Source organism: Phoenix dactylifera, chromosome 13, assembly GCF_051530095.1.
Source record: "Phoenix dactylifera cultivar Ajwa chromosome 13, Ajwa_hap1_PhDact_Kaust_v1.1, whole genome shotgun sequence".
NCBI classification, from domain to species: Eukaryota; Viridiplantae; Streptophyta; class Magnoliopsida; order Arecales; family Arecaceae; genus Phoenix; species Phoenix dactylifera.
The window spans coordinates 25,859,457-25,874,734 of NC_143202.1; the positions used below are offsets into that span (position 1 = coordinate 25,859,457).

The window sequence follows — 15,278 nt, forward strand, 5'->3', positions numbered from 1 at the left end:
TAGGCTGTGTTGGTTGTACAGGATTTGGAACGAGCCCAAAAATAAATATTAAGCTTATAATTTGAATTATTAATTAAATACAGGTTAATACTTTCTGCCACCAAAAAATGTTTGTTGCCAATGCATTCCAATACATTCTACGACCAAACTATTGGTGGGGGAAGATAGACATTCAGTGACCATATTTTTGGTAGCGGAAGACAAACATTCCACGACCAACTATTTGGTCGGCGTGGGAATTAGCGACAACAAATTTGGTCGCTGAAAAGTTGCTTTGGCAACCAAACGTTGGTCGTTGTTGGTGTACCTTAGGTGACCACACAATATTGGTCGCCAAAACCTTTCAGTGACTAGGGTTCGGCGACGAAGAGTATTCTAGTCGCGAAAAGGTTTCGGCGACCAAATATGGTTATTCGGCAACTCAAATCTTAGTCGCTGAATATGTATTTTCTTGTAGTGTGTACATCTAATTTAAGTACATATAAGATATCCCATCATCCTCGCTTTACGATTATCATCAATTATTGATTAAGTCCAGCGTGGTGCAACAAAGATCTAGCAGAACTAGATAAGAACCCAGTAAAATTAGGCAACATATGCATGCATACACATAGAGATTGATATCTATATAGATAGATAGATAGAGAGGCAGACAGGTAGGTAGGTAGATAAATATGGTCTACTTTTATTAACACATGGTAGTCTGTAAAATTAGACCATATATATATATATATATATATATATTGGAAGGCATGGCCTACCTACATAGAATTTAAGATCATTCAGGTCAAACTTAATTAGCTTGGAAGTTGAAAAGAAGGCTCTTGCGTATCCCAGTCAATGGAAAGAAGGCTGCGGACAAAGCTGTCACCCAAGATGACCTTTGGACCAAGCTTAGCCACCAACACCTGATTAATGTGATTAATGTCATTAATTACTATCCTTCCTGTTTTCTTGTCTAAATACACCGAGACGGTGCATTATAAAAGGCCAACCATGCCACCAATTCCACTCACAGCAGAAGAGAGACTTCCGAAACTTGCCATAAAGCTTCTGAGTTCTCATCTTCCCTCTCTAGAACTACCTTTGCTATTAGACATGGCAATTCCGGTCATCGACTTCTCGAAGTTGGATGGCAAGGAAAGGGCCGAAACTTTGGCTAAGATCGCCAATGGATGCGAAGAGTGGGGATTCTTTCAGGTCAGTCAGTAACACTGCCGCAACCCATTTAGGCCATGAACATATTAAATGTTGTCATTTATTCTCAACGATCTTGTTGTTGCTGTTGTCAGCTGGTGAACCATGGGATTCCGGTGGAGCTTCTGGAGCGCGTGAAGAAGGTCAGCTCTGAATGCTACAAACTGAGAGCTGAAGCCTTCAAGAAATCCAACCCTGTCCAGTTGTTGAACAAATTGGAGGATAAAGAAGGCGAGAACAGTAACGTTCAGCGGTTGGACGACGTGGATTGGGAGGATGTGTTTGTTCTCCAAGACGACAATGAATGGCCATCCAACCCCCCAGAGTTCAAGTAAGATCCTACACTTCCCGGCCAGGTCAACCGAAGACATATACGGTTGCTTCATTAAAACCCTTCTCTTCCTTAACTTGCAGGGAAACCATGAAGGAATACAGGAGAGAGCTCAAGAAGCTGGCGGAGAAACTAATGGAAATAATGGATGAAAACTTGGGTTTACAGAAGGGCTGCATAAAGAATGCTTTCTCCGGCAATGGCGAACACGAGCCCTTCTTCGGGACCAAGGTGAGCCACTACCCGCCATGCCCTCGCCTAGACCTCGTTCAAGGCCTTCGTGCCCACACCGACGCCGGCGGCGTCATCCTGCTCTTCCAAGACGATCATGTAGGTGGACTCCAGATGCTTAAAGATGGCCAGTGGATCGACGTCCAGCCTGTAGCCAATGCCATCGTGATCAACACCGGAGATCAGATAGAGGTGCTCAGCAATGGGCGATACAAAAGCGTGTGGCACCGTGTGCTCGCCACCAGCAATGGCAACCGCCGCTCCATTGCGTCCTTCTACAACCCCTCCCCCAAGGCCACGATAGCTCCAGCAACCCCCGGAGAAGTGGCTCAACCTTTGTACCCCAAGTTTGTCTTCGGGGACTACATGGATGTGTATGTCAAGCAGAAGTTTCAGCCCAAGGAGCCTAGGTTTGAAGCGGTCGCAGCCATTTGAAGGCAAAACTGAAGCTAGAAATGATGAAAACGAGAAACAAGGTTACATGGATTCTTTTTTTTTTTTTAATGAAGAAGAATAAAATGAATGCAAGACGAGGACTTCCCAGGGGGTTCTTATGGTGCATTAGTGCTGGTATGATTGCACCCTAAAATAAGGTTACATAGATTTAGTTTTTGTTTCAACCAGTGTAAGTCAGAATGTTGAGACGTCCTACAATGAGTGGTCCTGTGTTGGTTAATTAATTTGCAAGAGTTGATTGTTTGTAACATGGTACTGGACGGACGGGTCATAAAATTTGGTGGTGTTGTTCAGTCAGTGTTCACTTAATTTATAGTTTGTAGGTGTTGTTGAGTCAGTGTTCACTTAATTTGTAGTTTGTACTCTTGAGATCATGGGCTAATTCAGTTGTGACTGCTGTAACTTATTTTACCATGTAATTCTTTTTACCATCAATGTGTGAGGCTATAAATAATTCTTTCTGCATTAAAGATGGACTCTTTTTACCATGTCACATTGCGTTGTCTTGTCTTTGATTGCTATCTTCATTCTTCTAGTCTGGGTACCCTAGCCTTTGGAATCTTTGGATTGCATTAACCAAGCAAGAAGACTCTAAGAGGTGTTAAATTATCATCTATCTTTCTGTAGCAAGAAATTAGGAGCGAGGAAAGTGAATCCAATCCCATTTCTTTTTTTTTTAAAAAAAAAGAGAGAGAGAAAAGAATGCAATCAAAAAGAAAGAAAGAATTTATCTCTAATGCAGAAAGAACTATTTATAGCCTCAAACTTAGATGGTAAAAGAATTATCTCCAACACAGGACCGTTCATTGTAGGACTCAGCATTCCCACTTACATAGGTTGAAACAAAAACTAAATCCATGTAACCTTGTTTCTCATGTTCATTTCTAGCTTCTGCTTTGCCTTCACATGGTTGCCACAGCTTCAAACCTTGGCTCCTTGGGCTGAAACTTTGTAACATGTGGTACTAACACACTATAGATTGGATTCTTAAATATTTTTTAATTTTGGTGATCCAATGGATACGAAGTCGCAAAGCTAAACTCGCGAGAGGGAAAAAAAAAGTCGGTGTAGGAAGTTGCAGGGCTACTCGAATTTGGAATGCATGGACTTGATCTGAGGAAACTACGCTCATTATGTCAGCGTTTCAGAACCGTTTGGAAATTAAATACTCAAAAATTAGTTGAATAAGGGAGTGTAGAGGGTAATTCCCAATGCTGCGATTCATTCTCAAATGAAGGATGAGCACAATGTCACAGTGATTGCAACACTTGGGAAAGATAAACCATCAGAACTGTCACGCCCCCGCCTCCGCGAGGCACGTGAGGCACCTAGTGCCCACGTGGGGGCCACATGAGGGGGGAACACGGGGCTCCCCTGCCAGATATTGTCCGGTTCTGGGGCTTCACGCAAACGTCCTTCACCCCTCCCCGGTTTTGTTTTCTTCCCAAAATGCGTCTGCAGGATTTGGAGACACCCGCCTCATATGCCCAGGCTCTGGAACGAGTCTTTCCGATGTGGGACTATTGGGCCTCACACCCTTTCCACCATCGGACAAGAGCCGTCCTCGGCTCTGATACCAAATGTCACGCCCCCGCCTCTGCGAGGCACGTGAGGCACCTAGTGCTTACGTGGGGGCCACATGAGGGGGGGAACACGGGGCTCCCCTGCCAGATATTGTCCGGTTCTGGGGCTTCACGCAAGCGTCCTTCACCCCTCCCCGGTTTTGTTTTCCTCCCAAAATGCGTCTGCAGGATTTGGAGACACCCGCCTCATATGCCCAGGCTCTGGAACGAGTCTTTCCGATGTGGGACTATTGGGCCTCACAAGAACAACATAAATTCAGGAGATCCCAATTAAGTGACAAAAAATGTAAAGATTGAAGAATCTTCAAGCTCCAATTCTTCTTTTTGCTTTTGGTTGAGTAAGCTTAGTTATGATGCCTAAACCACATCATCACATAGCTTCAATATGTTGGGGCCTCTGGATATCTGATTTGTATCTGCATCTGTTTAAAACAGATATATATGGATATAAATTTTTGCATCCGACTAACATCGGTATTCGTATCTGTATTCGTTAAATAAAATAAATATGCATATGGATATGTTAGTATCAGATCTGTAATCCGATTTTAACCTATTTTAATTACAAATATCTGTTTTTATCCCACTTTTATATAGCATCAAAAATATAAATATTACACAAGAAAAACTAAGAAATCACATCCGAGTTGAAGAGGAGGTGGGGACGACGATCCTACCTCACATGTCGGGGATGCCGGCCGCCCACTTTTTTCTCATGTCAATTGCTTCCTAAATTTACCCCGTCCAAAAGATGGCATTGTTCAAAGTGGGGATGTGTGTGGGGAGAAACAGGAAGCGACCACACAAATCTTTCTCGTGGGCCAACAAGTTCTAGGACTTGTGCAATATTTTGAGCTTGGGGGGACCAAAACTTCTCACACCAGTTTTAACATAGCATTATTATATTAATTCTGGAGATTATATCTTGCTTCTGGACACCAGTTTTAACATAGCATTATTATAGTAATTCTAGACATTATATATATGACAGAGAAAAAAGAGCTGCACAACCGTATTTTTCCCATACTGAAGCTATCCAAACAACAAAGTACACGCCATTATAATGCAAAACTTTAGTTTTGCAACTAAATCATTTAACACTATAAAGTTATGCAAGGAAGATGTTGGGCACGTCTCTACATAGCCCACATATATAGTTTAGTTTTCGGATAACTTTGAGTGATAGGTAATTACCTATTATCTCTGGTTATATTTGAAGATAGTTTTTTTTAATGGAAGAAAACTGATGAAGTTTTGATCATCTGATAAGAATTTCTAACCTAGCCTGTTTTTGAGCCTATGACATTCTATAATTTTATGGCTTTTACGGAGGCATAGGTTAGAAGACTCATTCTTCTTAAAGTTTTCTCATGAATAGGTTCTAATCAAATACTTGAATAATTATGACTAGAGGTATGCATCACTAAAATTATCGCTGCATGAAATTATTTTACTTGAGAGTCTCTCACGTTGTGGTATCAGAGCATCCTTTTAGCCTTATTGTTTAGCATTTAGATCATAGTCGTACATTTGTGTGTTATGAATCTTGTTTTATTAAACTCCTAATAAAAGCTACTACAAGTTATATTTCTAATAATGTGCAGAATTTTCTAAACCTAAGAAAACTAGTGGAAAGTGAATAAGATATCTATTCAGAAAGCTAGATGCGTTCACATGTGAAAACAGTGGAGACTTATAGATTAGTTTTAAAAACTGATTTTCAATTAGACCTTAAAACACCTTTTATGTTCCATCATTTTCAAGAAATTTGGTTTCTACTTCAAGCTTGATTTGTATTGGATTTAAATTCAATTTAATTTTCATGGTTCAGTTGTGAATCTTTTGAAAGATAAGAAAATTGTTGGTTTTGGAATTTTAATTGATAATTTATTTAAATTTTTTTATTAGACCCCACTTATGATCAGTTTAGTCTTTTAACCCTGCATGAGAATGAAGTTGGCATTAAATATGGTATTATTAATGAATTAATGCTTCTCTAAACTTTGGCACAAGAGATTGGGATATATCTCCATAGAGAGAATTAAAAAGTTAGTAGATGATGGAGTTTGAAAGGCTCTTAACATTATAGACTTTGGTACTTGTGTAGACTGCATAAATGAAAGGTAGACCAACAAGACCATTTTGGCTGCCAAAAGAAGTAGTGAGCTTCTAGAGATCATACACACATATATCTATGGATCATTTCTTACCCCACATCTAAATGGTCAGAAATATTTTATTTTATTTATTAATGCCCATTCAAGATATATGTATCTCTATCTCTGAATTGATAAAGCAAAAGCACTTGATGCCTTTAAAATTTTGAAGCAAAGGTGGAGAAACAAAAGGAAAAAAAAATAAAAACTGTAAAATTAGACAAGGATGGAGAATATTATGAAAGTTACATAGAAAAAGGACAAGTGTCGGGTCCATTTGCAAAGTTCCTTGAAAAAAAGGATATTACTGCCCAATACTCAATGCCCGGTACAACACAACAAAATGGTGTGGCTGAAAGGAGCAGCACGCTTATGTACATAGTTAGGAGCATCATAATTAATTCAAGTTTACCTTTATATTTATCGAGTGAAGCCTTAAAAATCGTTGTGTATATGTATCTTAAACAGGATTCCATCTAGGATGTTTCTAAAACACCTTTGAAATATGGAATAGATAAAAAGCAAGTTTAAGATATTTACACACATGGGGTTGTCTAGCTGAAATGAGAGTTTATAATTCACACCTAAAAGAATCGGATGCTAGGATAATAAATAGTTTTTTATTGGCTATGTAGTTAATTCCAAGAATATAGGTTTTATCATCTCTCGCATACTCGAAGAATTGTTGAGGCTAGAAATGCAAAATTTCTTGAGGATCATGAATTTAATGGGATTAAATTTCCTTGTTGGGTGAAATTTAAGGAAATAAGGGAACCACTTATGGTACCCTGAAATACACAAGAGTTGGTAGATTTTCCAAGTAATACTCTGATTTTTATTGAATAGCAACCAATTCAACAACAATCATATCAGGAGGAGCCACCTTATGAAAGAATTAGTAATATGGAAACCACTATTCAAGATATGCATGAAACAATGGAAGTAAGGAGATCCTCAAAAATTAGAAGACTAGCAATTTCTAGTGATTATATTGTATATCTTCAAGAGTTTGGCTATGATGTTGGATCTAAAGATGATCCGAATTTATTTTCACAAACCATTAGTGGAGAAATTTCCACACTTTAGCATGATGCTATGAAGGAAGATATAGAATCCATGGCTAAAAACAAAGTCCGAGATTATATTGAATTACTAGAAAGAGCATCAGTCATTGGATATAAATAATTCAACAAGACCAAACGAGACTCATCTTGTAATATTAAACAATATAAGGCTCAACTTGTAGCTAAGAGTTTCACTTAAAAAGAAGGCATTGGTTATCATGAAACTTTCTCTCCAATTTCAAAGAAGGATTCATTTAGAATTATCATGGCAATAGTAGCTCATTTTGATTTAGAACTACATCAAATGGACGTGAAAACAATATTTTTAAATGGGGATCTTGAAGAAGAGGCATACATGTATCAACCTGAAGATTTTTATAGTGAGAAGGGTAGTTACTTAGTTTGCAAACTAAAGAATTCTATATATGGATTAAAACAGGCTTTTTGTTAATGGTATATAAAGTTTCATAACATTGTTTCTTCATATGGTTTCATAGAAAACATTGTTAATCAATGTACATACCTTAATATAGTGGGAGAAAATATATTTTCTTAGTTTTATATGTAGATGATATTTTATTTGCAAGTAATAACTTGGGCTTATTGCATGAGACCAAATAATTTCTTATCTAGAACTTTCAAATAAAGAATATGGGTGAATCCTCTTATGTCATTAGTATAGAGATTCAAAAATGTAGAGTCAAAAGAACCTTAGGACTATCTCAAAAAGCTTACATTAAAAAAGTTCTAGAAAGGTTTAAGTTAAAGGATTGCTCATCTATTGCAGGACCATTATCAAAAGGGACAAATTCAATTTGAATCAATGTCCCCAAAATATATTGGAACGAGAATAGATAAAAAACATCCCTTATAGTTTTGCAGTAGCGAGTCTCATGTATGTGCAGGTCTGCACTAGATCTGATACTAGAAATGCAATAGAAATGTTAGGTAGATACAAAAGTAACCTAGATATAGAGTATTGAAAAGCAGCCAAAAGGGTTATAAGGTACTTACAAGGAACTAAGGACTTCAAGTTTGCACACATCTGGAAGTGATTGAATAGTCAAATTCGGATTTTGCTGGATACATAGATACAAAAAAGTCTACTTCATAATACATCTTTCTTCTTGCTGAAGGTGTTATATCTTAGAGAAGCACAAATCAAACTATTATTGCATCATCCACTGTGAAGACAGAATTTATCGCATGCTATGAAGCTATATCACATGCACTATGGTTGAAGAATTTTATATCTGGACTAAAGGTTGTCGATTCTATTACTAGGCCATTGAGAATTTTCTGCGATAATTAGGCTGTAGTTTTCTTCTCTAAAAATAATGAAAATGGAAGCTAAAGTAAGCATATCGACACAAAGTATTTGGTTGTTAGAGAAAATGTTGAAAAGCAAGAAGTGGCTATTAAACACATAAATACTGAGTTCATGGTTGCTGATCCTATGACTAAAGATTTGTCGGCAAAGTTGTTAAGTGATCATGTATTTCATATAAGACCTTTTGGCTCATTTTAATTTATTGCTTATAATTCTCTGACTGTTATGTATAATTATAAACATATTTGGTTAACTAATGACATGATGTCTATTGTACACATTAAGTAATTTGTTAAATACGAGATCATGATCCATTTAGATCAATAAAGTTGGACCTTAAATGATTTATAAGAGATCATTCATAAAGTATTATGAGGTACTCAATTAGAAAGTATCATACATTGTAATTCATGGAAGGAAATGCTCGCCTAGAGAGTAAGACCATCATGATTCGTGTATAGAGAATTTCTATTTGGGCAATAGTTACATACTAGTTGATTAGTTGAGTGACAATAAAGTAATTGTGGCAATACTATTGTGTTAACTATCACTTATGAGGATTGTCTAACTACATCATGTGGGCCAAGTGAGAGAATGTTGGACACATCTCTATATAGTCTATATACATGGTTTAGTTGTTGGATAACTTTAGGTGGTAGGTAACTACTCACTATCTTTAGTTATGCCTAAAGTAGTTTTCTTGATTGAAGAAAACTAATGAGGTTTTGGTTATTTGATAAGGGTTCCTAGCCTATCTTATTTTTGAGCCTGCGATATTCCATCTGTTATATGGTTTTTACGGAGGAATAGGTTCGAAGACTCCTTCTTAAAGTTTTCTTATAGATAGACTCTAATCAAATATTTAAATAATTATGGCTGGAGGTACGCATTACCAATATTATTGCTGCATGAAATTATTTTGCTTGAGATAGTTTGTCACAAGGGAAAACCACTTTTTGATCCCTTGCTTGCAGTTTTGACTTGTCGGAGAGATGCCCAATACCGTGGGCTGAATCTAGAGATTTCCTAATGATTGACTAAGTAATCTTTCATCATCATCTTAAATTTTATTTACGCATTATTATAAGAGTCATACCATCATGCTGTCATTCTCCTGATTTTTAAAATGCCAAAATATGTGATGACACCTCAAAATACAACAATTCACAACAAAGATAATAGGAAATGAGTAAGAAAAGTTGGAATTTGTTGGCAATACCGTATGCCGAGCCTTCAAGATTCATGCCCTTAGACATTGCTTCACAATTTTGCCTAAGATACAAGAATATGTATGACGCGAATGATCACAGAGAAGATTATTTGATCTCAGAGAATAGCGTGATGGATGATATGATATGCTCCAAGTATCGAAGTTCATTCAATGTATTCCCTGTTTGCCGACTCAACATGGAGTCTTCACCTATGGTTGTGAAACTAAGTACATATATACAATATCCCATCATCTTTTTTTTAATAGATAATTTTTTTTTTTAACAATGAAACTGAAACCAATTTGATTTACAACATTTCATAATCAACAACTCTCTCAAGAAAAGATTTGCGTCACTTCATATCGTGTTAAGACCCAACTGGTCCTATCCTCCCATTTGCACCCTTAGCCATCACCCTTCCACTGGGTCCTTAAATCCAGTAACCTGGATCACCTGACCAATTTGATTAATAATCATCTTAATTACTAGGTCAGAGAGCTTCACTTGTATCTGTTTCCTAGACTAAATACATTGATAAAGATTTCCCCTGATGGAAAAACTTGAGCTGTGGCCAGCCATGGCTGCACTCACCTTCGATTTTTATATCTTAGCAGATAACTGTTCTTATTGATTCAGATATACCTGAGATCAAACAAGATGTTGACATCTAATCTGTTGGACTATAAAAAGGACACCCTTGCCTCCAGTTCCAGTCAACCGCTGCAGCAGAAACACTTTCAGAGCTTGTCCTAAAGCTAAGCTCTCTCTAGAACTACATTTGCTGTTAGGTATGGCGATTCCAGTCATCGACTTCTCAAAGCTGGATGGCAAGGAAAGGGCCCAAACTATGGCTCAGATCGCCAATGGATGCGAAGAATGGGGATTCTTTCAGGTTAGCTGACAGTACTTACGAGTCCACAGGCTATGGATACTTTCTTATTATTTCTTTTTTCTTTCTCTTGTATTGTCTAATTAATGAGCTAAATGCCAACTTCCATCCATTCGATCTTGTTATCGCTTTTAGCTGGTGAACCATGGGATTCCAGTGGAGCTTCTCGAACGAGTTAAGAAGGTGAGCTCTGAATGCTACAAGCTGAGAGAAGAAGGCTTCAAGAAATCCAGCCCTGTCCAATTGTTGAACAAATTGGAGGACCAGGAAGTTGAGGAGGGTGCAATCAAGCGGTTGGATGATGTGGATTGGGAGGATGTGTTTTTCCTCCAGGATCAAAATGAATGGCCATCCAACCCCCCTGAGTTCAAGTAAGCCTTCCATTCTCTACCTTGATTAGAGGTTATGCGTGAATCATATAAGAAGAGATATATAACTATTATATTGCCACCTTCATGAGCGTATACCATGCATTTTTCTCTCTTTTTGTTATTACTCCAAAGGAAACTGGATTTTGTGTTGATTTGGTGAATCAGGTACTAAAGATTCTGCTAACCCCATTATAGCAAGACTTGACTACGTTTTACTACAAAATTTGACTTTCAGATTTTACCAACCTATTTAATCCACTAGTACGATGATAGTTTATTTATAATATCGACCACCTAATATTACTCTCAGTTTCAATGATAAATGATAATTCTTATGAAGAGATCGTGAATATTTCTTCTTGGATTTTTGTTCAGGAATTTCTAAACATAAAATCATAGGGATTAAAATACAGAAATATGAAAAGAAAGTAATGGAGGTAGATGGTACATAATCTACGTATGACTATAAATATAAGTATAATAACTCAACTGTAAGGGCCATATATTACTGCGAGCTATTCGGGAGAAAAAAGAATCATAGAAACTTGTCGTATGGTTTTATCATACAGAAAATATGAATGCTTATTATCTTCCCCTTTAGATTCTGCTTATTACTGCATGCATATATAGTGGTTCTAGAATTTCACGTCAGGAAAACAAAAAAAAAAAAAACAAGTAAAACTATGCAGTTTTGCTAAATGATAAAATTGTCCTACAAATGCAGAGTGTCTACATAATATGCTAGCTAAACTTGCTCAAAAAACATAGTCTTTCTCTTTAACAACTCCTACATGGGGATGATGTTCTTTTTTTTCTGTTCACACTTTCAGGGAAACCATGAAGGAATACAGGAGAGAGCTCAAAAAGCTAGCTGAAAAGGTGATGGAAGTAATGGATGAGAACTTGAGCTTGGAGAAGGGCTACATAAAGAGTTTGTTCTCTGGCAATGGCGTGCATGAGCCCTTCTTTGGGACCAAGGTGAGCCACTACCCACCATGCCCACGCTTGGACCTTGTGAATGGCCTCCGTGCTCACACCGACGCCGGTGGTGTCATCCTCCTCTTCCAAGACGATCAAGTTGGCGGCCTCCAGATCCTTAAAGATGGCGAGTGGATTGACGTTCAGCCTATTGCCAATGCCATTGTGATCAACACCGGAGATCAGATAGAGGTGCTCAGCAATGGGCGATACAAGAGCGTGTGGCACCGCGTGCTCGCCACCAGCAATGGTAACCGCCGCTCCATTGCCTCCTTCTATAATCCTTCCCTCAAGGCCTCCATAGCTCCAGCAGCCACCAAAGAAGAGGCTGATGCTTTGTATCCTAAGTTTGTTTTTGGGGATTACATGGATGTGTATGTCAAGCAGAAGTTCCTTCCCAAGGAGCCAAGGTTTGAAGCAGTAGCAGCTATGTGAAGGAAGAGACGAAGATAGAAGTGAATAAGAGTGTGACCTCCTAGCTTTTCTGATAAGGGATAAAGTCATATGAGTAGTTTGTTCAGCCTATGCAAGGGTGGAAGTTGCGTCGTGTAGTTTGGGTGTGTTGTTTGCTAGAGATGCTTGCCTGCATCAGGCAATAGCACATATGGTATATTGAGTGTGCCGTTGAGTCAGTGCTTGTAGTGTCTATTGAATACAAAACTGAAAGTTTGTGGTGTCGAGTGAGTTCCTTAATTCTGTTGTCTACTAGAATATATTTGTCTCGTCTTTGATTGTTCATCTCTCAATATATATGGATGCTTGAATTTGGACTCGATTGGTTTGGAATATTTGGAATGCGCCTGGATTTGGCGATTGGGCCTCCTCCCGAGGGTCGCGTTGTTCCTCTGGAAGATGGTTTGGGACCGGCTCCCTGCGAGAGCTGTACTTGGTGGACGAGGAGTGAGGATCCCATTGGAGTGTGGGCTGTGTGGTGCGGTCGAGATGGTAGACCATGTCCTGTTTCGGTGCACATGGGCGAGGGATACTTGGCGCCTGGCAGGAGTCCCACAGTTGGTTTGGAGCTGTAGGGACCAGTTCTTACAGTCCATGCATCCAGGCTCGGAGTCCCCGACGCTTAGTCAGGTGTTGGTTCGAGCGAGCTGTACCGCCTACCAGATCTGGTTGGCCAGGAACGCTCGTACATTCGGCGAACGACATATGTCGCCAAGATTTGTGGTCGAGAGTGCTCGCTGTCAGGCAGCAGAGCTGTGTCACATCACCCCCGTTGGAGGGACCTTAACAGCTCGGGACATCTGGAGCTCCCACTCTGCTTCGGCAGCTTTCCGCACGGTGTTTTTCACCTGGAAGCCCCCACCTCCGAGTTTCCTCAAGGTCAACTTTGATGGGTCAGTCTTGGATGGTGGCACTAGGGGAGGCGCGGGTTTCGTTATTCGGGACCCGTCTGCTAGGGTTGTGGCTGCTGGGAGTAGTCAGCTATTTGACACCTCGGTACCGAATGCGGAGCTGAGAGCTGCCTAGGCGGGCTTTTGTCATGCCCGGTGTGTGTTACAGGCCAGATCTATCATCCTGGAGGGTGATTCTGCTACCGTTATCAGTTGGATCCAGGGGGGACCTAGGGGTGACGGTAGCGACCATCCTTTACTCCGGGATATTTGGGCTATGGTGAGGGATGGAGGGGCCTTTCAGGCCAAGCATATTTACCGTGAAGCCAATGGTGCGGCGGATTGGGTTGCTGCGTATGTAGCTAGTCCTTCCGGAGGCACTTTGTGGACTGTAGATGAGGAGCTGCCTTTGGTACTCCGATGTATCCTATTTTTTGACTTTATTGGGTGTATCCGTACCCGTCAGGTATGATCCACCCGTATTAGCAAAAAAAAAAGTACAAAAAATGGATCCGATTCGAATCCGAATCCGACTCAGATCCGACTCGGATTCGACCCGACCTAATACGATCTTCAACCGGGTCGAATCTAGGTCCAAAATTAAAACTCGAACAAAAAATCGGATTGGATTAGATCGGAGTCACTCTGGACTCTACTCAATCTGATTTATTTACACTCCTAGTTAAACAGGACGTAGGGACGACGATCCTACCTCACAGACGGACCACGTGGACATGTCGAGGATGTCAGCCATCCACTTTTTTCTCATGTCAATTGCTTCCAAAATTCACCCCGTCCAAAAGATGGCATTGTTCAAAATGGGGATGTGCGTGGGGAGAAACAGGAAGTGACCACACAAATCTTTCTCGTGGGCCATCAAATTCTAGGACTTGTACAATATTTTGAGCTTGGGAGGACCAAAACTTCTCACACCAGTTTTAACATAGTATTTTATAGTAATTCTGGACATTTTATCTTGGTTGAAATGGCTATTTGTCGCTGTCCAAGAAATCCTTAAATTAGTCATATGATAGAGAAAAAAGAGCTGCACAACCGTATTTTTCTCATGTTGAAACTATCCAGACAACAAAGTACACGCCATTATAATGCAAAACTTTAGTTTTGCAACTAAATCATTAACACTATAAACTTATGCAAGAAAATAGCAATAGAATCAGTGGAAGGGATGCTGAGCACGTCTCTATATAGCCCACATGTATCAGATAACTTTGAGTGATCGATAATTACCTACTATCTCTAGTTATGCTTATAGATAGTTTTTTTAATAAAAAAACTGGCGAGGTTTTAATCGTCTGATAAGAATTTCTTGCCTAGTCTATTTTTGAGCCTATGATATTCTATCAATTTTTTTGGCTTTTAGAGAAGCATAGGTTAGAAAGCTCCTTCTTAAAATTTTATTGTGGATATGTTTTAATTTAATACTTGAACAATTATGGCTGGAGATATGCATCACCAATATTGTCGCTGCATAAAATTATTTTACTTAAGATAGTTTTCATGTTGTGGTATCAGAGCATTCTTTTAACCTTATTGCGTGTTTAGTACTTGGATGATAGTCGTTTGTGATATTAACATCACATGGATAAGTTTTATATACCATATTTGTATGTTTATTCTTGCATAATAGAGATTTTACAAACAATGTTGAGGGATATCCTTCGAGTATGATTTTTGTTTTGGTTATATTAAAAGAAAAAAAATGGATAATGAACGATGGGGAGCCACCAATAATCTATCGTGTCCGCCCATCGATCTACCAGTCGGAGACTCATGGCTGGTTGCTTCGTATCTATTGATTATTTGAAATAATCAAATAAAAGTCTTTAGCCTACCTAATGCATGGCAATTATTCTTCATCAACTACAATTATCCATATTATATATATATATATATATATATATATATATATATATATATATATATATATATATATATATATATATATATATATATATGTAAGTATGTATGAGGCGATAATTTAATAACAAATCATGATTAACATAAGATAATTTTCTAGTTTTACCATACTAGCATTTTGGATATGATAGCGTCCAAAAACTTACACTTTGTAAAAAGCCAAAAAAAAAAAAAAGGAAAGGGCGGACGGGCCGGCCCGA

At 38.7% G+C, this 15,278-nt stretch overlaps 2 protein-coding genes across 2 annotated transcripts; both read left to right on the forward strand.

The window, feature by feature from the left end:
- Positions 1 to 988: 988 nt before the first annotated feature.
- On the forward strand, positions 989 to 2,683 carry LOC149751477 (1-aminocyclopropane-1-carboxylate oxidase-like). The gene is made up of 3 exons (XM_089926979.1): positions 989 to 1,200; positions 1,293 to 1,528; positions 1,612 to 2,683. Exons 1-3 carry the CDS (start codon positions 997 to 999, stop codon positions 2,192 to 2,194), a joined length of 1,023 nt encoding a protein of 340 aa, XP_089783105.1. The 5' UTR covers positions 989 to 996; the 3' UTR covers positions 2,195 to 2,683.
- Positions 2,684 to 10,268: 7,585 nt separating this feature from the next.
- On the forward strand, positions 10,269 to 12,561 carry LOC149751478 (1-aminocyclopropane-1-carboxylate oxidase-like). The gene is made up of 3 exons (XM_089927000.1): positions 10,269 to 10,451; positions 10,584 to 10,819; positions 11,650 to 12,561. The coding sequence occupies exons 1-3, from the start codon at positions 10,350 to 10,352 to the stop codon at positions 12,230 to 12,232; spliced, it is 921 nt and encodes a 306-aa protein (XP_089783126.1). The 5' UTR covers positions 10,269 to 10,349; the 3' UTR covers positions 12,233 to 12,561.
- Positions 12,562 to 15,278: the final 2,717 nt, after the last annotated feature.